Below are 25,971 nucleotides of genomic sequence, written 5' to 3'. Positions count from 1 at the left end.
CTCCCAACCTCTTGTGCACCTCCAGCCTGTTCACTGGCAGAGTGGGATGAGAAGCAGAAAAGGCCTTGACTCTGTGTAAGCACTGCTGAGCAATAACGAAAACATCCCTGTGTTATCAACGCTGTTTTCAGCACAGATCCAAAACATACCCCCATACCAGCTACTGTGAAGATTAACTCTGTCCCAGCGAAAACCACAACATTCTCCACCCCTGTTCTATACCATTGACATCATACATCACTATCCAATACATCCTTATTAACCCCCCTTCCCATCCTTGTAAAATGTCTGTAAAATGTCCATAAATGTCCACAAAACGTCCATTGAGTTAGTTTAGTTCATGACTTTGGGCTCCATCTGTTATGGTGGTCACTGAGGACAGGAGAGGTGGTGTGTTATGTGGAGTTACCGGGCACCAAAACCAGATCAGGTCAGATGACAGCTGCCACTTGCATTGCTTCTTGTAAGTCTTGTCCTCCACTGGTTCAGGTGGTTCCACCTGTAGTAATTCCTGTAACATGCAACTCAAATCATGGGTTACAACAATTTAAAGATCTTTCCGTTACAATTGCCACCACTGGTCCCTTTCATAGAATCATTAAGGTTGGAAAAGACCTTTAAGATCATGAAGGTCTTAAAGGTCAACCCAGCACCACCATGTGTCTGCTAAACCATGTCCTGAAGTGCCACATCTACACATTTTTTGAACACCTTCAGGGATGGTGACTACCCCACTTCCCTGGGCAACCTGTTCCAATGCATGATTGCTCTTTCAGTAAAGAAATTTTTCCTACTATCCACTCTAAACCTCCCCTGATGCAACCTGAGGCCATTTTCTCTTGTCCTATCACTAGTTACTCGGGAGAAGAGACCCAACACCTGCCTCACTACAACCTCCTTTCAGGTAGTTGTAGAGAGTAATAAGGTTCCCCTTCAGCCTTCTCTTCTCCAGGCTAATCAGCCCCAGCTCCCTCAGCCGCTCCTCATAAGACTTGTTCTCCAGACACCTCACCAGCCTCGTTGCCCTTCTCTGGACACGCTTGAGCCACTCAATGTCCTTCTTGTAATGAGGGGCCCAAAACTGAGCACAATACTCCAGGTGTGGCCTCGCCAGTGCCGAGTACAGGGGCACGATCATCTCCCTACTCCTGCTGGCCACACTATTCCTGATCCAAACCAGGATGCTGTTGGCCTTCTTGGCCACCTGGGCACACTGCTGGCTCATGTTCAGCCAGCTGTTGACCAGCACCCTGGGGTCCTTTTCCACTGGGCAGCTTTCCAGCCACTCCTCCCCCAGCCTGTAGTATTGCATGGGGTTGTTGTAACCCAAGTGCAGGACCCGGCATTTGGCTTTGTTGAACCTCACACAGTTGGCCTTGGCCCATCGATCCAGCCTGTCCATATCCCTCTGCAGAGCCTTCCTACCCTCAAGCAGATTGACACTCCCGTCCAGCTTGGTGTCATCTGCAAACTTAGTTTGGACCAGAGCGTAACATTAACATTGCAATGAACTCCTCCCCTTGCCCCTACGCCAGCTTGCAGTTACCCACAGACTGCAGTCCCTTAAGGGTGTACCTGCTCCAAGTGGACCCTTATCTATGAGCCACAGTGTTTTCAGGGGTGTACCTGCTGCGGCAGAGACTTATACGTAGCCACAATCACTTTGAGATGCACCTGTTCAGCATGGCCTTACCCATGGGCCACAATGCCTTCAGAGATGTACCTTCTCCAGCGTAGCCTTACCCATGGTTGCAGTCCCTCCAGGGATGTACCTGCTCTGTCATGGATTTATCCATGGCCATACACTTTCGGGTACTCTGGCGTGTCCTCATGCACAGCCACTGATGCTTCAAGGTGTACCTTCTCCAGCATGGGTTTATCCTTGGGCCACAATCCATTCAGAGTTATGCCGGCTGCAGCACGGACATAACCACAGCCACAGACACTTCGGGGGTGTCCTGCTCCCTCATGAGCTCATCCACAGGTCACAGCCGCTTTGACTCGAGTTCACACTGGAGTTCCAGCCTGTCCAGTACAGCAGCACAGAAACAGCAGCGATGCCCTGGCCATCTGCCAGCCCAGACGCATCACCATTGCTGTTACCAAAATGTTCCTGGGCACAGCAGAGTAAGATGGTAAGCAGTACAGCGGTACAGCAAGCAGCGAAAGCAAAAAGCAGCCACTAATGAGCACTAGACTCTAACGTACAGCAAGGCAGGCAAGCCCCATGGCAAGCACGGGAGCCTGCTGATTAAAAGCTAAACAGCCACAACGGCTGTAAATTCGATCTACGACATTCCAATCAAACCTATGGTTATCTCAAACCCTTCGAGCCCCACGTTGGGTGCGAAAAAGGATTGTCGTGGTTTAACCCCAGCTGGCAACTAAGCACTGCACAGCCACTTGCTCACCCCTCCCTGGTGGGATGGGGACAAGAATTGGAAGGCTAAACATCAGAGAACTTGTGGCTTGAGATAAAGACAGTTTAATAGATAAAGCAAAAGCCGCACATGCAAGCAAAGCAAAATAACCTTATAAACTAGGTATAAAGAATTTTAGTATTTGGGAGAATTCTGCTCTGTTTCATTGTAAAAGGAAAACCAAAAGGCTAAGACACCACCCTTGCATCACAGTAGAAACAGAAGGGTCAGATGACTGTTACTTCAAAAGTATTTTCACATTGTGGACTGTGGTGCGGGTTGACAAAGAATGCTTTGAAAGTAATATTCCCAAGCACATTGTGTGGCCCATAAAACTTCTGAGACATTGAACATGACTACAGGAAATTAGAAAGTTGAATCTGAAGCTGACAGGCACTGCAAAGTGTAATGGTTTTTCCCACACTCTGTTTGTTCACTGCCACTGGACCACACTTTCAGCAGCTTCTTGGACTGGTAGAGTGCTTCATGTAAACATATAAAAAATCACTGATGGTAGAACCAAATGCTGAATGTACAGGCACAACGGTAGAATGGAGCCAGCATCGGAAGCGTGTGTAAGTAGCTAAGACTTTAGAGATCAGATGTCAACAGGTTGCTCCAGTGCACTGTGAGATGCTCCATGCTGCAAAAGCCAGTAGTTGTGCCATCCTCATAGTGTCAGCTTTAAGCAGGTTTTAGGTTACTAGAGTAGGATCTGGGGGAAGGTTTCTTTCCAAGGCAGACTGACAAGAAATGTTTGGTTTATTGAGGACTTTCTGCTGCTCTGTGTGTGACGGGGTGTAGCTCCTTGGGGCATTTTCAAACCTAGGTCTTAACTAGTAGCAATAGCTCTTTTCTTCAGGCTATTGTCTTCCAGGTTTTGGTACCCTATCCCACTGTCATATTGGTGGGAAAGATATTATATGTTGTTGCGTAAGGAAGATACTCTGTGGCTTTTTGTTTTATGATAATAACTGAAAGAAAAGGAACAGATCTCAGTGACCCAGTGAGTCACTTCCAGAATACTGTTGCTATTTTCCTATACAAGTTTGAGGCATGTACCAAGAGCTCTAGCAAGCATCAAGACATCTCTGCCTTGTTTTTTGTTGCTGTAGTAATAAGAGACATTGCTGGGGGATATACAGCTTTCTTCATTTTGTTGCATTATTTTCTCTTCCTTTCCATGTGTAGCTATTTGCATAGTTTGTTATACATCCATTACATTGTTTCTCAGTAGATAAATTTAGATCTCAGTCCCTGCAGTGCTTTAATGGAAATCTGACTCAGCCTGGCAACTGAGTAGAACTTTCCATTCTTTAGAGAGAGAGGTTTTAAAACGTAAGAAATATTATAATAGGAGCAAGAAATGCAACACAAGTCATGTAACATTCATCATCTGTCTTCTTTCTACCTGAGATATAGTCAATGAATAAAAACAGCTTTAAATAGTCAGTAATGTGATTCAAAGACTTAAACATAGCCATTTTTAAAGGGCAGCTAAATAGAAGTTAGGCATTTCAGTTGTAAAAGATTTCCTTTGTTCTCTTTAGTTTGGTCCTTTGAAATGTGGCTGCATGAATAACATGTAAACTAGAGTTTGAGGGAGTGGTTTAATGTATAATCAAACAGTTATGCAGCTGATGTTACATTTGGATAAACATTTATTTATTGGAATTTTCCGTGTTTGCTGTTAACTTCACAGAAGCTACAAGGATTATTTTAGCTCCGTTGAATGTTGATGTCACCGTTGGAGAGAATGCTACCATGCAATGCATTGCATCCCATGATCCCACATTAGACCTGACATTTATTTGGTCTCTAAACGGCTTTGTAATAGATTTTGAGAAAGAGCACGAACATTATGAAAGGAATGTTATGGTAAGATACTATAGATCCTTTTTCAATACGTGAAAGCCTAGTTTTATTTATTGTGAATAGCTGTCTTTTCTGGTTTACTTTTTCTGTTGTATGAGTTCAGGTCTAGAAAGATGCAGTAGGCTAAGAACATAAAATAAAATTACAGTTTAAGCACCTTACAGACATGGAGACACTTGCAGGTAGTTACCTGAAATCAGTTAACTAAACTGATGTAAGTATTTTGGTACCTCAGTTAAATCCTATGCTGATTAATAGTCAATATAACTGGTAAGTAGGTAGCCTGATGAGAAACAGGGTGCAAATTATCTCAAAAAAGTGTGCATACACATTCACTTTTACTTACCCACGTTTTTCTCATCAATGTTTCTGGAACTTGGCACAAGACCGGGCCAGATGGTGGGTAGGAGTCAAACAGTCTGTAAACACTGAGCAAGAAGAGTTTGTGTGAAGGCTAAACAAGTTAATACAAAGAGACTTGTTTTGGCACAAAGATAGAGGAATCATAGATCTTTCGTGTTTGCATGTATGGTTATCTTTTCACAGTCTTCTATCAGCCTTATTCAAAATCAGTGTCTCAATTAGAATTCCTTTCTCATTAAGTCCAGTCATACCCTGATTTGCCTAATATTCAGCAACAACCTCAGAGTGGTTGCCCATGGGTGTATATGTTTATTCTGTTGTTCTGGGTTTAAATGATACAAAAATCCTCAAATTTAGATACCATTTTGTGCTCCCAAGAGAAACTGCGGATGTGAGAGAAAAAGTTGCTCATGGTACCTACAGTGTCCGGGAGTGCCAGGGGTCGTGTTCAGTTTCAGGTCCATGTTCAAAATTATGTACCGTATAATAGTGCCTCCTGCAGAGTCTTTCTCCTAGGCTGGCAATATTCTTTGATTTTCCATAGACCAAGAGATTCTTTTTCTCTCTCTCTTTTTCAATATCTGTTTTTCTCCACATGAGAAGATGTTTCAAGCATAACTATTTTAGTCTGCTTTGGATTAAACCAGTCCTTTTAAGGAGTCAGAGTTGCCTCAGCCTGCTCACTTGCTGAATTGTAAACATCCCTAAGAAGTCACACTGCTTTTTCAGTGAGAGAACAAGTCCTTGTCCAACAAGCCAGTAGAAGTATGCTAAGAGCAGCTGAAGAACATTGAAACCCAAAGACATAAAGCCTTTTCTGCAGTAAACCTCCTGAAAGTCTAGGTTCAAACTCAGCAGCAGGGTACTAGGCAGTTTGCAGTGTATTTGATGTTGCCTCAGGAATTACAAAATATGTAAATCCACACTAACATAATTCAGAACAATTCCTGCATGTGGCTATTAAACCATGCTTTTGGTAGGTTTATATTTACACTTCAGTACTCATCAGTGCATAGGAGTACCTTGAAAAAGCTTGAATCACCTCCTAATGGCGTTAGTTTGTCCTTAGATAAAGGCTGGAGTGAGTCTGAGTGTCAGTCGAAATAAGAGCTTAAAGAGTAAAGCCCTGTTAAATGTATTCCTTGTAAAACAGCAAACAAAAGCACCCTAGTTTTGTCAAATTTTATTTAGTTAATTGCTTTTAGCTACTTGACAGAAGTCACATAAACAAATTGTGTTCCATGAAACGGAAAATCAGGCTGAAAGTGTTGATGAGTCCATGATTTTGGTGTGGAAGGAAGGTAAAAATGCCTTTACCAGCACACTTTGTAATGCGAGACCGTGTAATGCAAGAGAAAGGAACCTGAATTTCCTCCATATGTTGGTCATATGATGAACAAAAGTTTTTGTATCATTAATGTACACTTTTGGGTTTTCCTCTTAATAATGGAAACAGAGGGAAAATGGATTTTTTTCTTCTAGGGGAAATTAATTCTAAAATTTGATCTCAATTTTAGGGCACTTTCTAGCAAAGCACTTCAAGTGAACAAATCTGGGGCCAAATAAGAGCCTCAGCAAGTGTGTAAGGTGTAATTCTCTCTAAAGGTTGACTTAATATTTCGGATCCCGGCCACCTGTTTCATCTTTCAGAGACAGCCAGTGGTGCTGGATCGCCTGATCCCAAATTCTGGTTAACTCCACAATATGCTAGACGCTTCTGTTGAAGTGCCCGATATTAAAAATCAAATTGGACTAGCCTAGCTTGGTCTTTACAGGCCTTCTGTGGTGTGCAGAGAGATAGAAAGCGGTTCAGTTCACGTGGGAACTGAATCTTGTGCTGGAAGATTTGCTTTTTCAGGAGATTGTGTAGATGGGTACTACACAGGACACACAAGCAGCTGAAGAGTGAATAACTCTTAATTCATTTAGACAGTTAAATTTAAGTAGGTTAGATCCAAACATCAATTAATTTATTTGTCAGTGTGTAACTCCATCTTCATGAGGGATATTTCTTGGTTTGTTGTCTTCCTTTTGCACTTGATCAATACTGGTAGAAATTATTAAAGCAGGGACAGCTTCTTATTTTGCATTCCTAAGCCTTCTTTCTGGGCTTTCACGTGCAAAGCAAGTGATATCGGACAGAAATATTCAGAGCACAGTGATGCTTAGGTTGTAACGATATAGGGCAGAAATGCTTAGGTTGCAGTGGCACTGTTTGATTCAGGCCTGACGACTTTGTATAAACAGTGCATGCCTTACTAGCAGTTATGCTGCTGAAGAGGAGCGAACAGACTGATAGAAGGGGAACATCCCATCCCACTTTCCGGACAACACAAGTGCTGATAATCTCTGTTCCTCTTCCACAGGCAGCTCAGCCTTCCTCACTCAGGACAGAGGGGACAGTAGGATTGCATTTGAAGTGTGGAATCGCAATTTGCAGTTATGCAGCAATTCAGCACTTAAGTAATAACAAATGCAGATTTTGTAACAAATTAAACGAATCCAATACAAAGGTTTCTATAGGATGTAATTAAGAGGAATATGCACTTTCAATATTTCTGTTTTATTCATTTATTGTCTTATTCTTACATGAAGGGTTTTTCTCCTTCCTGTGCAAGCAAGGGGATTTTCTCCTGCCTACCACTTACATCTCTCGGGCAGTTCTGAGCTGGGGTCACTGGGTGGCAGGTTTGCTCAGGCTTTCTCAGATGCAAGGTGGGTGAGGTTTTGCGCATTTGGCAGCAGCAGCCCTAACTGCTGGGCTTTGAGCAGTGGAGTCCCATGCTGCCACCCAACCCTTCATAAACATAAAAGAAAAAAACATTCCATCATGAATATTAAAATTACTGGATATGTGATGTATGCTCTCTGTACTATAATTTCCTGTTGATGAAGGATCCTCGTCTGTCTGCCTCATAATATCACTATTAATTTATGTGACAATGCAGATCAACATGCTGAAACTTGATACAGCCACAGTATTTCAGTTCTCAAAATAATGCTGATATTGTTGTCACATACACATAATGGAATGCTAATAAAATTTGTGTAAATACCTGCATAAATCTTCTTTCTTTAAATGGCAGCTTTGGTTATCTCCATCATTTGCTGAAGGCGAAACTAATTTGCATTACATTAGTACTAAAACTCATTTATCAAAAGAACATTTGTCAGTGATGTTTTGATTTCCCGTGACGGTGATATTTAAAATGAAAAATACCTATATAAATTGGTTAGCTTTCAAAGAGTCAAACGAAGTCTTCAAAATTTTACAATAAAGTTGATTGCTTTTTACTTTATGTATGGTTGTTCATCTGATTATTCGATTGAGGAACTAAACATTGACCATCCTTTCAAGTCCCATAGAGATATAGCACTTCAGGTAATCTGGAAAACATTAATGTTGGGTCATTTATTATTTATGGAACCGCTTTTTTTTCATGTATATTTAAAGATTGAAAAGATTACTTTTAATATATAAGTAAAAATGTACACTATACAAATGAATATATTCTTTTAAGTTTATTACAAAAAATTCTCTTAATATGTAGAGGTGTGTAAGTATTTTGGTTTATACTTTTTGAGCCACAGTAGTCCATTTGTATGGATGGTCAGGAAGAAGAACTCCATAATTTAACTGGTTCAAGTCAGAAACTTGTACAAACACTTAAGAAGAGTCCAAATATAGGCTGTAATAGTCACATATAGACATGCATCCATTTTAAAATACTTTCCATACCATCAATATTCCTGTGTTTGCTACATTGTTTATTAGTTGTCTAAAACAATATCACTGAACCCAAAAACCTGGTAATTTGCTCACCATTTTAGCGTTAATAAGTTAAATTAAATTGCTTTACAAGTGTGCAGGAACTTGCCCTGCTGCAAATAACTTTCTTTTACAAGATTTAAAAGAAAGAGGAAGTGGTGACGGAAAAATACAAGAAGGCAGGATGATGAGTTTTGTTATAGAGACAATTGACTTACTGCTTGCTTACGTTTTTTCATATTAGCAGTGAGATTATCAAAAGAACATAAGGAAAAACTATATTTCGGTACCTGAGACCCCTTCACACCTACTGAAATGCAAGCCTGTATCACCCTATCATGTAATATCTGGATCATTTAAAGTACCTTGCTGAGGAGGTTTGTAAGTTCTGTTCTTGGCATGTAGTGTGTTTTTTACATCCCACAGAAGGTACAGTCCTTATTCTACATCAGATAGATAGTTTCAAGGCTTTGTGCTGCTTTGTGATCATAATTTATCAAAAAAAGCATTCTGTGGAACCCCACTCGAGATATTGTTCCCCTCTCCTCTGCGAAAACAAAATAAAGCCAGCAAAAACCAGAATTCCAAAATGGTAGATGCAAAACCAAGACCATTTATAAGAGAAACTTGCAGCTCGTTGCTTTATTTTTTAAGATAAACTAGATTTTTTTTTAAATGTCAGAAATTTTGAATTCTCCTGGAATTTTTTGCACATCAAAAATTCTTGGTTTCTATTATTTGATACTTCAGTTTTGTTATAAAATTTACATCTTGCATTTAAAAATACTGAAAAGTAGAAAAAAATATTTCTGTGCCTATTGTAAAAGGGGAAGAATCACAGATGCGTGCCCCCAGACCCTCTGCTGAACTTCTCAGGTGATTAGTGTTTTGGAGCATCTTACATTTGAGGAGATCCCAAAGGAGCTGGGATTATTTAGCCTCCAGAAGAGAAAGCTCAAGAGGGTCTTATCAGCATGTATAAATACCTAGTGAGAGGGAGCTAAGGAAGATGAGGCCAGACTCTTCTCATTAGCACCCAGTGAGTGGACAAGAGATAATGAGCAGCAACTGAAAACAAGAAAATTCAAGTTAAATATAATGAAAATGTTTTCATTGTGAAGCTGGCCAGACATTGGAACAGGTTGCGTAGAGAGACTGTGGAGTCTCCATCCATCAAGATATTAAAAATAATTGAGTTGAAGAAGGCCCAGAGCAACCTGTTCCAATTGACCATGCTTTGAACAGGGAAGTTGGACAAGACACATCCAGAGATCCCTGCTGACTTCAACTATTGGGTGATTCTTTGTTGGTTTATAGAATCATAGAATGGTTTGTGTTGGAAGGGACCTTAAAGATCACCTAATTCCAGCCCCCCTGCCATGGGCAGGGACATCTTCCACTAGACCAGGTTGCTCAAAGCCCTGTCCAACCTGGCCTTGAACACTTACAGGGAGGGGCCATCCACAGCTTCTGTGGGCAAACTGTTGCAGTGTCTCACAACCCTCATAGTAAAGAATTTCTTTCTTACATCTAATCTAAATGTACCCATTTTTAGTTTAAAGCCATTACCGCTTGTCCTGTCACTACATGCCCTGGTGAAAAGTCCCTCTCCAGCTTACTTGTAGGCCCCCTTCATGTACTGGAAGGCTGCAATAAGGTCTTCCCCGCAGCCTTCTCTTCTCCAGGCTGAACAGCCCCAACTGTCTCAGCCCTTCCTTGTAGGAGAGGTGTTCCATCCTTCTGATCATTTTTGTGGCCCTCCTCTGGACCCGCTCCAACAGGTCCATGTCTTTCTTGTACTGAGGGCTCCAGAGTTGGATGCAGTCCAGCTTTTGAATAGAGTTGTTTAAAACAATATAGTTAAATAAAGTGCGGCAAAGATGATATTGAGTGTTAAAAGCAGATGGCAGCAGTATTTTGCTCAGCCAATACATTTATATGCAGGTGCACAGTTACTTATCTAATGGGATGTCAACACCTTTCACCACAAGCAGAAGCTCTGGTGTTTGAAATAAGGAGTTACAATATTGGACTAAAACTTCGTACCAGCAAAAATGAGGTCTTTTTAGATAGCGTATTGTAGAACTTTACACTTCATTCTTTCGAAGTTCCATCAAAATAGGAATTTTATCCCTCGGAGAATTGGCGAATCATTTCATTTTAGCATTTAGGAATTATTTACTTTACCAGCAGCTTTGATGATGGAACTTTTTACAAAATTGGTAGGGAATTTTTGTTGAGGAGTTCCCAGGCTAAGAAAGGTGTCTGTACTGGTGCTGGGCATTGTATGGCATTGTACCCAACTAAAAAACTCTCACAGAATGAGCAGCATTGTTCAAGATGGTGCTGGCACACCTCAGTTTGATGACTGCTGCTGAGCAGGAGTTAAGAGCTGCTGAATGCACACTGACTCTGAAGTCAAGCCTTTGCAGTGTGCTCTCCAGTGTTCATAGGTTCAGGGGTGTGACACAAAGGTGACCAAACACGTTCAGCACAGAACTTGCAGGGCTCGTAGCTCAGGCTCTATTCAGCTTTGAGGTCGGTTCTGAATCCATGTTGTCTGTGCCTAACTAGCTCTGGTGTCCCTGCAGCCATCATACAATTAACGCGCAGTAGTGTAGATTTCACTGTATTCTCAAAAGTTTTTTTTTTTGCTTATGCAAATACTGTTCCTCTTACTTTATCCCTCTCTAAAGTACAGAAAGCTTTGCAGTATTCTACGACCACACTCATAATAATCTGGAGATGCCAGACAGTTGCTTTACATTAAAGTAAATCACACGTGGAAGGGACTGTTTCTTTGCTTTAACTGCTAAAGGTGATTAGTTCAGATACCAAAATCCGTGCTGCAGATGTCTAAACTAGGTGAGGTGAATTCTAGATTTGCAACAGCATTTACTAAGCAGGAAAGTTCTCCAGAACTGATGTTTTTGTAAACCACAAAGAGTAAGTTGGACTATAAAAATCTGGTTAGAGGAGTATAGCTTAATATCTGCTTGGGTTTTTGTGAATTATTATAAGTTGCAGTTCCTTGGCTGGACATGGTAGACAAAGGTGCTCAAAGCATGTTCCTGCTTGAACAGATTACTAAATAGACGATTTTGTTGTATGAATCTATCCTTGTACATTCCACAGTTTTCTGCAGCAGAAAAGATACAAAGATTTTCATTTTAATTTTTCTTCAATACTTCCCCTGGTAATCCTCCTTGCAGAGTGTGGAGTCTAGCTACAGATCTATGACAGCAAATTAACAGAAACTTCAGGAGGAGAAGAATTAGAGAAAAATGTTTAGACAGGAAAGCACAGTTACCCACTGGTGAGGAAGAAGAGGCTGTGTATGGATTGGAACAAAACCTGGGAGACAGCACCATAGTGAGCTCATTCAATACAGTTCGTTGAATATACTGAGGGGCAAGTGATTGTGCGTGAAGCATGGCCAACGAAATCAGCTGACCTACAGCATTTTCTGAAAAAGAGTCCCAGGACTCTCCGAAGTCCTGTCTCAACACATAGCTTTCAGTGCCTTGATGTGTTAGGGAGATGCTTTAGACATGAGTGAGTTGAAAGTCACATATTTGGCTAAGTTTGGGGTAAAATTTAGAGGCTAGTGCCTAATAATAATCTAGTGAGCATGGAATGAGATGGATGGAGTCAGTGGTTAAGGCAAGGAGGGGAAGGAAAGCAGAAGACATAGTGCTGAGGGTGAACGCAATGAGCAGTTAGCTCTGACAGAAGCCTTTGAGGAAACCTATTATTAATCCACAGTGCTATTTCCAGCCCAGAGAAATGTAGTCTGTTTAGAGGATAAAGATATGCCAGCTTCTGTACTAGAATTAAAAAAAAAACACTGCAAGATCAGTTGACTGTAACTTTATGTGCTTGTGAGATTTCACAAACTACCAAAATCCGTGTACCATCCCTAGTTAGGTAGCAGGAGCAGCTGAGAAAGCCAGGTGTGAGCACTACTCAGAGAAATGTAGTTTGCAGTGTATTGTGAATTTTTGTCATCAGCTGTAAAGTTGTGAGCCATGAATATAACTGAACAAGTACCTAGGCTTTTTCTGCTGTTGGAGATGAAATAACAGGGCATATTACCACAAGGATGCTGGTACAAAGCACAGCGTCCTCAGGCATTCTCAGCAGTAGCCTGAATGGAGAAGAATCATGTATGTGTTGGAAATATTTCCCAGTCCGCATTTCAGGGGTAGAATTAGCACTGTACTTCCTTTACATATAAATATAGTTCACTGAAGGAAGAGAATCTTCAGTGGGAATGACTCTGTCATCATTATCCTGCTGGGTTTTTTGTTTACCCGTAACTTTCATCCCAGCCATGGCTTGGAAAGCAAAATCAAGATAAGCTCTCCTGTGAATAGTATTGAGACAATAGAGCTACACTGGTGGTCATCTCTTGTCCCCGTGTCATCTCTGATCTCAGGAAAATAAAATCACATTTACAGTAACATTCATCAACAGCTGTTGGATTATCTGTTCTACTTGTATCTAACACATAGCAGATCCTCTACTGGCAGGAGCAAAACAATTTACGTGAACTCAGAGTTAATAAATTTAGGTACAGGTAATAGAAAAAGATGGTTAAAGTTATTGCTAGCTTTGGAAAAGCTGTTTGCATCATCAAGAATCCCATTTCTTCCACTTCTTCCTGATTCTCCTATCATCTTACCTCCGCTGTTTATTTAACACCTCTGCAGCTCAGATGTCTAGTTTTTGAACCTGAATTAAAAAAAACCCCACAAAGACTCTATCTCTGCTTACTAGGTTCTTAGATTTCTGCCAAGTTTGTTTTCTTATTACAAAGGGCTTGTTAGCTACCTACTGATATAAATTGCGTTATTGTCTCTGAGGTCCCAACAGAAGCAGGTACTGCTTTCAGTTAAAAGACTAGATTCCTGTAAATGATTTTTGATTGTGCAGGAGCATGTTCTGATGGCTTTCAGTAATTTAGTGCACTGGCAAAGGTGATAGTCAAAAGAGAACAGTGAATTGTAGAAATAGGTTATACAATGCTATTTTTGACATCACTATTAAAGCATAAATATGCATAAATACAGGGCTCATATGATGAAAGTCTTCGCTTGAAACTTGGTAAATAACTGAGTGGTGAACCACAGATACGCTTGGAACATCCCTGACTACTGCTATCACTATTTCCAGCCTGTGATTCACTTTTCTCTGAGTTAAGGAGGGCATTTTTAAACTTAACCAAGCTGAGGTTTTTGAATGAAAACATACAGTGCATTCATATCTAATTTGTGGACAGAATTTGCTGATGCCCCTGCTCTTTATTTGCTTTGTAAGCTCTTCTTTTACCACCAAGAACTTAGACTTCTTCTGAGGTACAGAAAGCTTCTTCAACTGCATAAAACCTTGCTCCAGGAGAGCTTCTGAACTAGCAAGACACAATATCATATTTATCGGTTGTTAGTTTTTAAATTATGTTACATTTTCCTGTCTGTTTTTCATCATTTAGATTTTATGACCAAGTGCCATACAGGAAATTAATGTTAGAGCAAGTATATGGGCACATCTTTAATAAATATAATGAAGTATTTTAATTAAAGTGCTAACATAGGAATTAATGAGCACTAAGAGTATTAAGAATTTGTAATCATTTGTTATTGAGGTAATAATATCATGATGAGAATTCAATGTTTATACAGTTTTTCTAAACCTTATTGCTTTGCCCAACCTTTGATTGTGTTTATTTGCAGATCAAAGTGCTAACAGTGATCAGAGATTCACAGGCCGTGTGGTTCTTTCTAGGATGACATTTAGTGTTAATAAGCTAAAGATTTATACACAGCGCTCAAATAGAGAACTGTTTGTCTCTTTTATTAAAACCAAAACCACTAAGTACAAAATTAAAAAAAAAAACAGTAGCTGAAAACTCAGGGAGTTTGAACTTCTGCAGCTTCTTTGTTGTAATCTTTTGGAGGGCGCAGGAGCAGGTAGCTGCCCTCTGCTCCTGTAGAAGTACTAACAGTCCCACTGATTTTTCTGCCCGAAAGCCGTTGATGGCATTGCTTTGCTAATGCAGTAATCCCCATGGATTTCCAAAGGATGCTGTCCTTCAAGGCAGTCCCTCTGGAGTTCTCATGAATTCACCTGCACAGAAATGTCACTGTCCTAGCCTCACCTCTTCTCTGTATTCTGCATTAACTTCAGCAAATTAAATTAAAAGCCCTGACATGTTAGCCTTAAGTGAAAAGTGTGGGGGAAAAAAAATATATAAACATGGACATAGTTTAATAACAATCAAAAGAGAAATGGTCAGAAATATGTCAATAATATTGGCTTGTTTACTGATCCAACTAATCTGTTTGATCATTGCTAACAGCACTCGTGTCACTCAAAAATTGAAAAGGGACAGTGTAACCTGCATTTCTCTCTGACCCTGTGAGGCAATCAGCTGAAGTATTGCTAGCCAGAAATAAGCAGTGTCTTCCATGTGTGTTTGATTCATCTTTTAGCCAATCACAGGTTTACCTCAGTGATTTCTTAAGGGTGTGAATTCTTATGTTGGACCAAAAAAATTGGTGTTAACAGACTTCAGTTTGTGCTGAAATTTTATGCCAGCAGAATTTGAAACTGGCATCCAAAATCCTCACTGGAGTTTGGAAAGGAAAACGATAATTTTATCTGCTATTTAAATCTCCCCTAAATATACTCTCTAAACTGGCATTCTATTTTCAGAACATTTGGAAAATATTTAACCTTACTTTTTTCCCCCTGCTTTTCAATCAGGAAACATAAACTGGATGACATGGCTTTATTTCATTTCTTCAGAATGTCTAAATGCAGAGACACTCTAATGACAACCCATGGTATTTGAGATTGTATTGAAGGTCTTTGTTGTTCCCTAGAACCTTCCATGATGATAGCACTAGTTCTTACACCTAAATACTTAGCAATTTCTTTTTCACATACAGTTTTGCATCAGAATTCCTTTTGTTCCTGCATGTGAAGGTTTCAGGATTGCAGTGAGTTATCACAGTGTTTGGGTTTGGTTTTTTTGTTTGTTTTTTTTTTAATTGTATTTCTGAATAATGTGCAGTGAATTAGGAAATCTGAGTGTTGCCGCTTTTGGTATAATGTGATATAAATCCATCTGTCAATCTTTTGCAACATTTTGACTTCCCTGAAAGCAATCAGATATATTTTGGAGAGAACATTTGGGTTTTTTTCTGAAATACCTTTAAGACTAATAGATGTATAACCCTGTGATTTAACCTAGTAATCTTTTTCTGGAATAAAATGCAGGATAGATAAGCAAAATATTTCAAGTGTGTTCTTTTTAAACATTTATATAATTCTCTTTCTTAACATAAAATGTGTTTTTCATAAAGAACAGCTGTGGTGTATATAGCGGTCTCTCTTCTACTTGTTTTACAGGTATGCATCTAGTTACTCTGTGGGTTCACGAAAGTGTCATACGACATAAATATTCAGTTTAGCTATTTGTGCAACCACGGGTAACACGGGTAGCAGACTGTGGACCTTATAGCCGTCTGAAAACATAGCTATGTGTTCTCCCAATAGTCTGGTGAAGAGTGTTGAGGAAGGATTAGGGTCTCTACGATGATGATGAGCGTATGAACCTCGTTGAATGGTAGATTGCTTCCCTGAGGTCCTGCTGCTGTTTGCCAGGGAGCAGTGAGGGCTGAGCCGGGGGATGGCGTGGCCGGCGGGGCAGGGGCCCGGCCAGCAAGGGACTGGTCTCGAAGCCGGCCTGGACCCCTGGCAGCCAGGCTTTCCACCACAGGGTTAGGGTTACTGCCATCGTCCTGTCCAGCACCGCTGGGCAGCATGGGGCTGGCCTTTCCTCCAAGCAGCTGTGACGTGTTGAACATTACTGTTTCTTTGCAATCACTGCATTTTAGTGTCTCTTTGGTGCATCTTTATTTAGGCTGTGATTGCAGTCTCTCTGCAATAAAAACGTTTGTACTACTTTAGGCTTGTAAAGGAAGAGCCAAACACTATCCTGTGCTGTTAGTAGGAGTCCATGACATATTACCATACAAACGTGCATAAAAAAACAAGTAATGAAGTGTTATCATACAGGCGTGCAGAAAAAGACAAGTAATGGTGTGGAAGAATCATCTGACTGCTCTTTATGAAAAAATTCTTGACTAGGTTTAATGTTCATATATGGGCTTCAGTTAGTAAAAGGGTAACGTTGGCTTGTGAAAAGTACATTTACTAAGACGTCTGTTTTTTTCACATCTGGTAAAGAGCAGCATCTCTTTAGGAAACACAGGAAATGTTTGACAACTGTCATGTAAATCAGATATATCTTTGAGGGTGATCCACGCTTGAAGTAAGCACTTGCTCTTTGGAAGTAGCAACCAATCTGTATCAGTTGGGAGGGATGTGTAGAAAGGTAGCACCTAGCTGTACAGGGATGTTTACCAGCTTCACTAAGTGCTGTTTTTATGACAGATTAAATCCAACGGTGAGCTGCTCATTAAAAACGTTCAGCTGCGGCACGCTGGGAGGTACACATGCACTGCTCAGACGATTGTTGACAACTCCTCTGCTTCAGCTGACCTTGTGGTAAGAGGTAAGATTCTCCAGGTAAAACAGAAATGTGGCTGGTTTTCACCTAGATCAGCAGAGTGTTTCAGATTGTTTAGAGTATTTTCTTTCTCATCAAAAAATGGCAGAAATTAAAATGAGAAGTGCATGAGCATGTAAAGTCCTTAAAGTCTACTCAGGGCACTGATTCTATTGCAGATATTTAGATGTGTAACTGAGCATGTGTTTTCCTGACAAGCAATACATATTTCTTATTACAGGCATTTTCCTTTTGTTGAAGTAATGTTTAGATAGTTTAATTCAGTGTTCATTATTAAAAAAAGATTTTAGGTATCATTTTAATGTATCTACTGTATAACAGTTTTAAGAAGCCACTTCTGTTTTCTCATAAAGCTTTATGAATTAAATTGTCGTGTATAATACTAAGCCTACATTAAAAGGATTCCTAGTTTTCAAACGACAGAAGCCAGGACATTTGGAGTTAAGGTTGTCACTCCATTGTTAGCTGATTCATGTCTGTTAAGTGTTACTGAAGTCTCAGAACGCTGTACTTGCTCATACGGTGGGTATCCAACAAGGTCTGTTACAATGGTTGGTTTCAATAACATGAGTCAATTCATGTCCTTTGGGCATTTTACTCTGTTTTGTGCCTCCAGATATAACACGTTCTAAAGTGTGAATACTCTGTAATGCTGACAGTTCAACGCAGACATAACTTGCACTTGAGGCTGCATTGCTGTCATGTTTCGCCCCACGTTCCGGTTGCGCTATACAACTGTATAGCAGCTCAAGTACAGCTTGTGCCGTGATTCTGAATTGCTGCCATCTGAGGATGCTGTGGACTCGAGTCTTGCTGTATTTAATTTTTGCTGGATATTAACAGTCAGTGAAATGTCATCAGTTTGCAATGAAATGTTAAAGCAAACACGTTAAGTGGTGAAACCGCAAAAGAAAAAGAGAAGGGTCAGTTCATGTGCCTTAGTATTATGCAAGCAATTCCTTCTAAAAATAACAAGAGAGACAAGGTGCCTTATCAAGCTTCCGCTTCTTCTTCCAATGGAGTAATTACAGTTAGAATCATTCCTCTGAGCTTATGTTGTAGAAGAAATTAGCACTCATTTTATGCTCAACATTCAGGTTTTAATACGATGAACACAGTTCTGCTTACTGCTGAGTAATTCTCACTACCATTTTTGTCAGTGGAAGACTCAGCATCTTACAGGGGCAGGGTTAAATATCTGATGAAATATGACAAAGGTGGCATTGCAGTTTCACTGCATTGATAGGAAGAAGCAACAGCAAAGTGTGAAAACACAGACCTCGTTCCAGACGATCTCATCAATGAAGCAGTAAAGGATAGCCACTGTTCATGCAGGCACATGAAGGTGTTTTGTCTGTCCACAAAACAACTTTTCATAGGGATTGTCCTATGCGATCTAAGAGTTTTAAAATTGCTGTTGTGTTCAGGAGAATTGTTAGTGATAGTAGAACATTGCAGACTCTCAGGCACCTGTGTGCGCCAACAGGCATTAATGGCCCTGGCCAGCCTCACCCAGGACACCCACCCATGTGACTGCCCGTAGGCCCAGCAGCCCTGTGAAGCTCAGCCCTGGAGCTTCAGCCCTGAGTGGAGCTGTGTCAGACATGCCTGCTTCCAGCTCTGTCTCTAGCCCTGCCTCCTGGATGGGTTTCGCACCTTGTCTCCTGCATGGACTGCTTGGATACATGCACTAGTTTGTCACCTGGATGCACCTGCATTGCTTGCCGTTCCTAGGACTGCCATAGCAGCACCCGGCTCTGCCCAGTGTAGTCAGATACTGCGGGACTGTGCCCCATTGCTGGAGGAACTGCCAACCCTGGGGTCACTCGTGGGTCCTGGCCATGCAGCTGGCCCTTGGTGTTTCCTGACACATGCCATTTTGAGAAACTTTGACAGTGAGGTGAGAAGTTATTAAGAGATATCTTCTAAAGAATGAAGGAGAGAAAGATCTTGGGACTGATAAACCTTTCCGTACCTTCCAGCTTGAGGGCTTCTGGATAGTCTTGCAGAAGGACTCTCTCAGGCCTTATCTACCTGAGTCCTTAGAGCTGAGCTAGCAAATATGCACGTTACTAGGGTGGAGAGTTGACTAAGAACCCTGATCTTACAAGTCAGCTCTTAGCAACAACTTCTACTTTGTGCATCCTCTGTGAAGAGTAAGAGGCTGTTTCCACATGCGGTGATGTATTTGGTCCTTACCTTGAAAGGGAGGTCCGAGGACAGCTGATTAGTACATCAGTTTTCAATGCCAAGATTTGAATTTTAATAGAAGTTGATTATAAACAATCCAGTAGTAAACTGATGTGCATTTTCCAAGGATACTAAATGGGAATTATTCTTGGATCTTAGGAGAAGAAGCAATCAGGAAGTTTATCGTCAAAGTCATAGGCCATAGCCCAATAGATGGTGTAGAGTGGTCACGCTTAGTTCTTTTTAAGCAATGACACACATATTCTTTAAGGAACTAGTCTAGCTTTGAATACTTTTGGAACTGGGAATGGAATTGCTTACTCGTTAGAAGGATAATTTCATTGAAACTGAGGAATAACAATATATATACTTGTTATACATTTATATTTTTTTTGTTCAGTAATTTCATTTGATTTGTTTTGCTCAGATTTATGGAGAAAATAAAAAGCTGAAGAACTGAAGACACATTTGCCACACTGTGTTTAGATCTGATGTAGAAATCTCATTTCATTCTTTTTGTTAAGTTGTTTTGGTTTTGGTTTTCTGTGGTTTCTCTGTAAACGCTGCAGAGAAATGCATCCTGTTATTTCTTGTTGCATATTTTTTTAATAAGCTCTGGGGCTTGTTCAATCAGATTGTTTGATAATTACCTGAATCATGCTGGCATATTATTATCTCTGAATGTGGAATCAGAAAACAATTCTCAATAGTTCTAATGTGTTGTCTCTGTTTTTACACAATAGTTAATATATATCACATAACTGTATGTCATATAAAACAGAAGCATAATAACAAAGCTGAAACAGACAACGTGGAAAGAATGATCTGAAAATACCTATAGGCCAAGTTTGTAAATAGGTACTAAGCTTTGCATGACAGAATTACTGTAAGGTTGAGGGTTTTTAGCACAGCTTACTGAACACTATGGTGTCTTTTACAGATGAAGATTCCTATACTCACATAGATGTGTGCCTGCATCACTCTGTTCTTACCTTTCTAGTCTATGAAAAAAACACCTGTGCCTGTTGATCTGCACATTTTAGCTTCTCTTTTGTGAATCAAGGCACAGCACAGCAGCAATCAAAAAGTTACCCACACAAAGTAGAAAAATGAGAAGAAAATTTTTAAAATTTAAAAAATGCATTTAGAAAAATGCAAGCATTGACTTCGGCAGTTTTTGTCTGTTATTATCGTTCAGAAGTAAATGAGATGAGGTTTGGTGAAGAAATGTAATACCATTTAATAGCTATAGCGATACACCTGAAAAAACAGGCAAGTTTTGGAAGCAGAGGCCTGTCTCTTCAGATCTGAAGTATGACTAACAAATTTAAATTCAAATATCAATTGAGAATAATTGCTGTTATTTTAACAGCAATTATTGAGCAGAAATAGTATTTAGTACTTGAAAAGCGTAGAGATGAGACTGTGAACTAGTTTAGGACAAATGACTTCTACCTGTAACGATTTAGCTGGGTGTTGGGAGCATAGTAGTGTGCCATCAAGTAATGTGCCACTACCACATCTGTAGTTCATGACTTTTTATATTCGCTAGACTTAGGAATTTTGAAATTAACTTTTTCAAGTATCTGGCTTTTGAAGAAAAAGAGAGCACTCTTTAGAAATTTTTTCATAGGTACTTCTTGATGATCAAGACTGAAAGGGCAAATGTGGAATGGTTGTTCTGTGAAAAATGTTTTCCCTTTTGCTTCTGTTCCTTGTTCATGGTCTTTGTGTGGTTACTCTGGTACACAGAGATTGTTTGATTTCACCCCTGTAGTTCGCAAGACTGCTTTTAGTTCAGTGGGTGTAGTAGAATCCACATTTTGGCATGGATTTTTGAAATTCTTGTTGTGGGAAGGCTTTTGGTAAACCACAGAGAAACGTTACCTAGTTCTGCTTTCACTCACTGTAGGAAATTTGAATCTGATGGTGTGTTCACCACAGTGGGGTAATGTGAAGGCCAAGAGAAACGTGAAGAGATCTATAGAAAAGTCTCTCAATGTATGATTTTTCTCAAATAGAAGTTGCAAGATTTTCCATATAAATTGCAGTCAAGGCCAATATGGCACAAGCAGAAGTGTAGAGTAACGGTGGGCCACCAGTCAGGTCATCATTAGGTGGAATTTAGGAAGGAAGATGTTGTGTATTTTTTCTGACTTTGAGTTCACTCTTTCAAAAAAGAGCAGCAGCAGTTTCAAGGTATCATTTTTTCGCTTAAGAAAATTTCAATATTACCACTTAGGCAGCATTCATGGAAGTTTCATTTGATAGTTGTTAGATGCAAGAGTACTTATTCTCTGAACCACCTTGTATTAAAATATATATATACATTTTCAAAAGTAAAGTGAGACTCAAAAGCCTTGTATCTGATAAATACAAGTAGGAAAGTTAGTGAAGTTTCACTTACAGAGTATTTAATTTGTGAATTGAATTATCAATTTTTTTTTTTCTCAGGTCCTCCTGGCCCTCCTGGGGGTGTAAGAGTAGAAGAAATTAGAGACACTGCTGTAGCCCTTACCTGGAGTCGTGGAACAGACAATCATAGCCCTATTTCCAAATACACTATTCAGTCAAAAACCTTTCTGTCTGAAGAGTGGAAAGATGCCAAAACAGGTAAGAGTAGTTCCAGAATTAATAAAATCAATAAGTTTTAAAGTGTTTGATTTTTAGAAAACTTGGCTAATCAGAAAAAAATCACAATAAAAGGAACCAGGGATGCCTGGGACCTGGGTGTCCTGGTGGACGACAGGTTAACCATGAGCCAGCAGTGTGCCCTGGCTGCCAAGAAAGCCAATGGGATCCTGGGGTGCATCAAGAAGAGTGTGGCCAGCAGGAGGAGGCAGGTTCTCCTTCCCCTCTACACTGCCCTGGTGAGGCCTCATCTGGAGTACTGTGTCCAGTTCTGGGCTCCCCAGTTCAAGAAAGATGAAGAGCTACTGGAGAGAGTCCAGCGGAGGGCTACGAGGATGGTGAGGGGACTGGAGCATCTCCCCTGCGAGGAGAGGCTGAGGGAACTGGGCTTGTTCAGCCTGAAGAAGAGAAGGCTGCGAGGGGACCTTATAAATGCCTACAAATATCTGAAGGGTGGGTGTCAGGAGGATGGGGCCAAGCTCTTTTCAGTGGTGCCCAGTGACAGGACAAGGGGCAATGGGCACAAACTGAGGCACAGGAAGTTCCGTCTGAACATGAGGAGGAACTTCTTCCCTCTGAGGGTGATGGAGCACTGGAACAGGCTGCCCAGGGAGGTTGTGGAGTCTCCTTCTCTGGAGATATTCAAGACCCGCCTGGACGGGGTCCTGTGCGGCCTGCTGTAGGTGACCCTGCTTCGGCAGGGGGGTTGGACTAGATGACCCACAGAGGTCCCTTCCAACCCCTACTATTCTGTGATTCTGTGATTCTATGCCAATAATGTCTGCTATAGGGTTTGGGAGCAGGTACCGTCCTGTCAGTGTGTTGTCACCAGGTTTGTTCCCAGCACTCGGAGGGCCTGAACTGAGTATCAAGAAATACAGAAAAGAACAAGCCAGAGTTTTCACTTGTTTTTTGTGTCTTTCCTTGTTGCTTGAAACATTCCACATCAACTGCTAGAATCGTAAAAATTTATTTACAGATTAATATGGATGACAAACGGGTGTCTTCATTTCTGTATTCATTATGCAGAAAGTTGGTTAAGATTGTCTGCTTTTTCCTGGGAGCAGACTGTGTTCCAGTTGTATTTAAACTGGCACCCCCAGAGAAAACATAGCTAAGATTATCTTTGTAACCACTGGATGTCATCAGTGTGTCACATAATTGCAGTTAAGGAGACACCTACCTGAACACAGGACATGCTAATGTATTTCTTTGCGAGATTTAACATAAGTGCATAAATTATGAAAATATTTTTAAACTACTAAAGTCTTTGAATGCTTTATGAAGGATAGTGTTGCTACAAGCTCTGCAGAATTGTCCTGTCAATATGATTTATTATGCCACTGTCATAAATTATAACTTAAGTGCTTTTCTGTGGAATTAGGGCATCACATACTCAGCATTTCTAAATCCTAAGAATATTAATAGCTTCAGCTATTGTCTTTCATTTAAGTTGTTCTTTGAAACTGTAGAGTTAGATATCTAAGAAATACTTTCATACTGATCTGAATATCTGTTACATTTTTAGAGTCAAAAGATAAAAATACTAGGCCTACTGCCTTAAATCATATTTCTCTTCTAGAAGATGTAGTATATGTAGCTCTATTGAATGTAATTACCTCCAACAGCCAACACTAGTATATGGCTTATGTTAAAGTAGCTTGGAAGACAAAAGTAGAAGATTCCCCAGTCCCTGTGTATCTCTCTTTGTCTTGTTTAATAGTTTCTGTAGAATAGAATTCTTTGAACTTTAAAAAAATAACTAATATAAAAACTAGAGGTGTTCAAATAACTGATGACTTGCTTCAGTGACAATATATGCAGGAGGTAGGTTCCTTTTAGACAAGCCTCACTTTTTTCAGGATAAATTACACTTTATTTCTTTTCTTTTTTTTTAAAAAAAAAAGGAATTGGGAAGAAGCAAAGTCGTTATAGGAAGATACAGGAATAATTTATAAGCAGGGGGTCATAGCTCTGATACTGCTTCCTTTTATGCTGTGTGTTGCTGCAACTAGAAATGTGTGTAGGAGATACAAGTGTTGGATTCAGATCTTCACTCTGTCTGGATCAGAGCAGACACACGAACTGATCTCTCTCACTTCTCAGGAAGATTCCCTATATACAGCATTATAGGCATGGTGGGATGCACTTCTCTGCATCTCTGACATTCTTCTGCTTCACAGAATTACTGAGATAGTCACTGAGACATGCAGTCAGACCTTGAGTCTTATCCTGTGGCATGTCGAGTAGGATTCACTTCTCGAGTGGGATAGGGAGGAATCTAGATTTTTAAATTCCTTTTTTAAGAAGCTAGCAGGAAAGATAGAAATTATTGATTTCTGAAAAGTCGAAATTAACTATTTTGGTGTTTGATTAATAGACGATTCCCTCAAGAAATAGGTAAATTCACTGTAGTAACTATGACTGGCACCTCTGGAAGTTTCTACTTAATTTCTGGGCTCCTCCCAGTTTGGCTCGGTGCTCACTTTCATATGAAAGAAGCATGCTTAACAGTCCAAATTGATCTCTCATCAGTGTTTAGGCTATCATTTAATGCTGCTAATTTTCAATGTGTGGAACAAAAAATACACTTTGGCATTGCACTTTGGAAATATTGTTGTTATTATTGCTACTACCATTATTCCCAAACCAAATCATTCATTTCAGGTTGCATAATACCAAGTGTGTTTTATGAAAGAAGTGTGTTCTACTTCACAGTATGGAAATACATATGAATGTGTTATGGAATAAGTTGTTTACATTTACGTTGCTCTTTCCAGTTAAGGGTATCAGATTCTCATCATGCTGAGTACTCGTAATTAATTATTCTGGGAATTTGTGGCACAGTAAGATTAAATGAAGAGATTGAAAGGAGCCCGTGAAAAGGAATGCCAAATTTATATCATGACTTAGATGCCATAGGAGGTTTGCAATGGTTCTGTTGACTGGACAGAAAAATAATTTAAGTGAAGATGAGGGAGGGTGGTGGGCAGGTAGAAAGACAATGGCAAGTGTTTTTCTTTCTCCTTCAGGGCCTCACTTGAGAATGAGAAATTTGGCGATCATTAGGTAGAGGAAAATTGTGTCACCATCCAGTGCTTGCACTGCTGTGCCTGTTTTTTTGCAGCTATTGCATTCGTATTTTAATTCCAAATCAGATGCCTTCCCAGTGCAGAATATCTCATTTCTCATCTGCCTCTGAACCCAAGACTCTAATTTGACAAATAACTTTTGGCCGACACGATGAATGAAAATACTGTGTCTTTCTGTAACTGTCTGCAGTTATAGAAACAACACCTATTTTCTGTGAGTTGTAAACTAAAAGTCATGAGTTACACATTTTATTTACGGTAAAGAAGCTCATCCTTATGACAATAATAAGTCTTTTCACAGGAATTACAAGAACACTCACCTTTGTTGGATCAGAACTAGATAGCAAGTTGTAACATGCTCACTAATAAGGTGCACCCAAATATGTCCACATTGTATAAACAACTCTTTATCAACTGATCATACTTTACATTTGCATGTCTAGCCCGTGTCTATATCATGAATTTTTATTTTACGGTTTCTACATTCTAGATTTCTCATTGCATTAGTCTGTAGGTAAAATGAAATTCTACAATATGTAATTAGTAAAGTTACCTCATAACTACATGTATCCCTTTTGCTAGTTCACACCCATTTAAAATTTACAAGTCTGTAAAGGTTTATCCAAGATAGTGTCATGGTTTCCAAATTCCCAGTCACTGCTGTGACTACTCCTTGTAAAATGTGGCATTCCTAATGTACAACATTAAGTTTCCTTCAGTTGGCTACATGTAGTTGCAGAATAGTGGTAATTTTCCTGAAATCAACCACATTGTTGTCTGACCTTTTTGTACAAATGCTGTTTTATGATGCAATTATTTATTTTGTTTTAGAACCATCAGATATTGAAGGAAATATGGAATCTGCTACAGTGATTGATTTAATTCCATGGATGGAATATGAATTCCGGATAATAGCAACAAACACTTTGGGGACAGGAGAACCTAGTATGCCATCACAGAGAATTAGAACTGAAGGCGCTCGTACGTAAACAGAAAATGCCAAGTTTTTTAATCTGCTTCTTGATTTTCACATTT

The 25,971-nt window shown here is 39.9% G+C and overlaps 1 protein-coding gene across 3 annotated transcripts in view; it reads left to right on the top strand.

The window, feature by feature from the left end:
- Positions 1-25,971, top strand: part of CNTN1 (contactin 1) — a 262,785-nt gene that overhangs the window by 195,219 nt on the left and 41,595 nt on the right. For all 3 annotated transcript variants that reach the window (XM_075427774.1, XM_075427775.1, XM_075427776.1), the window contains exons 14-17: positions 4,123-4,298; positions 16,888-17,008; positions 21,668-21,826; positions 25,768-25,917. In XM_075427774.1, coding sequence (XP_075283889.1) covers positions 4,123-4,298; positions 16,888-17,008; positions 21,668-21,826; positions 25,768-25,917 — 606 coding nt within the window. The remainder of the gene's footprint in view (positions 1-4,122; positions 4,299-16,887; positions 17,009-21,667; positions 21,827-25,767; positions 25,918-25,971) is intronic.

Source organism: Opisthocomus hoazin, chromosome 8 (assembly GCF_030867145.1).
Source record: "Opisthocomus hoazin isolate bOpiHoa1 chromosome 8, bOpiHoa1.hap1, whole genome shotgun sequence".
Classification (NCBI taxonomy): domain Eukaryota; kingdom Metazoa; phylum Chordata; class Aves; order Opisthocomiformes; family Opisthocomidae; genus Opisthocomus; species Opisthocomus hoazin.
Note: the sequence above shows the minus strand (reverse complement) of the source record. Positions and strands in the feature narration are given on the sequence as shown.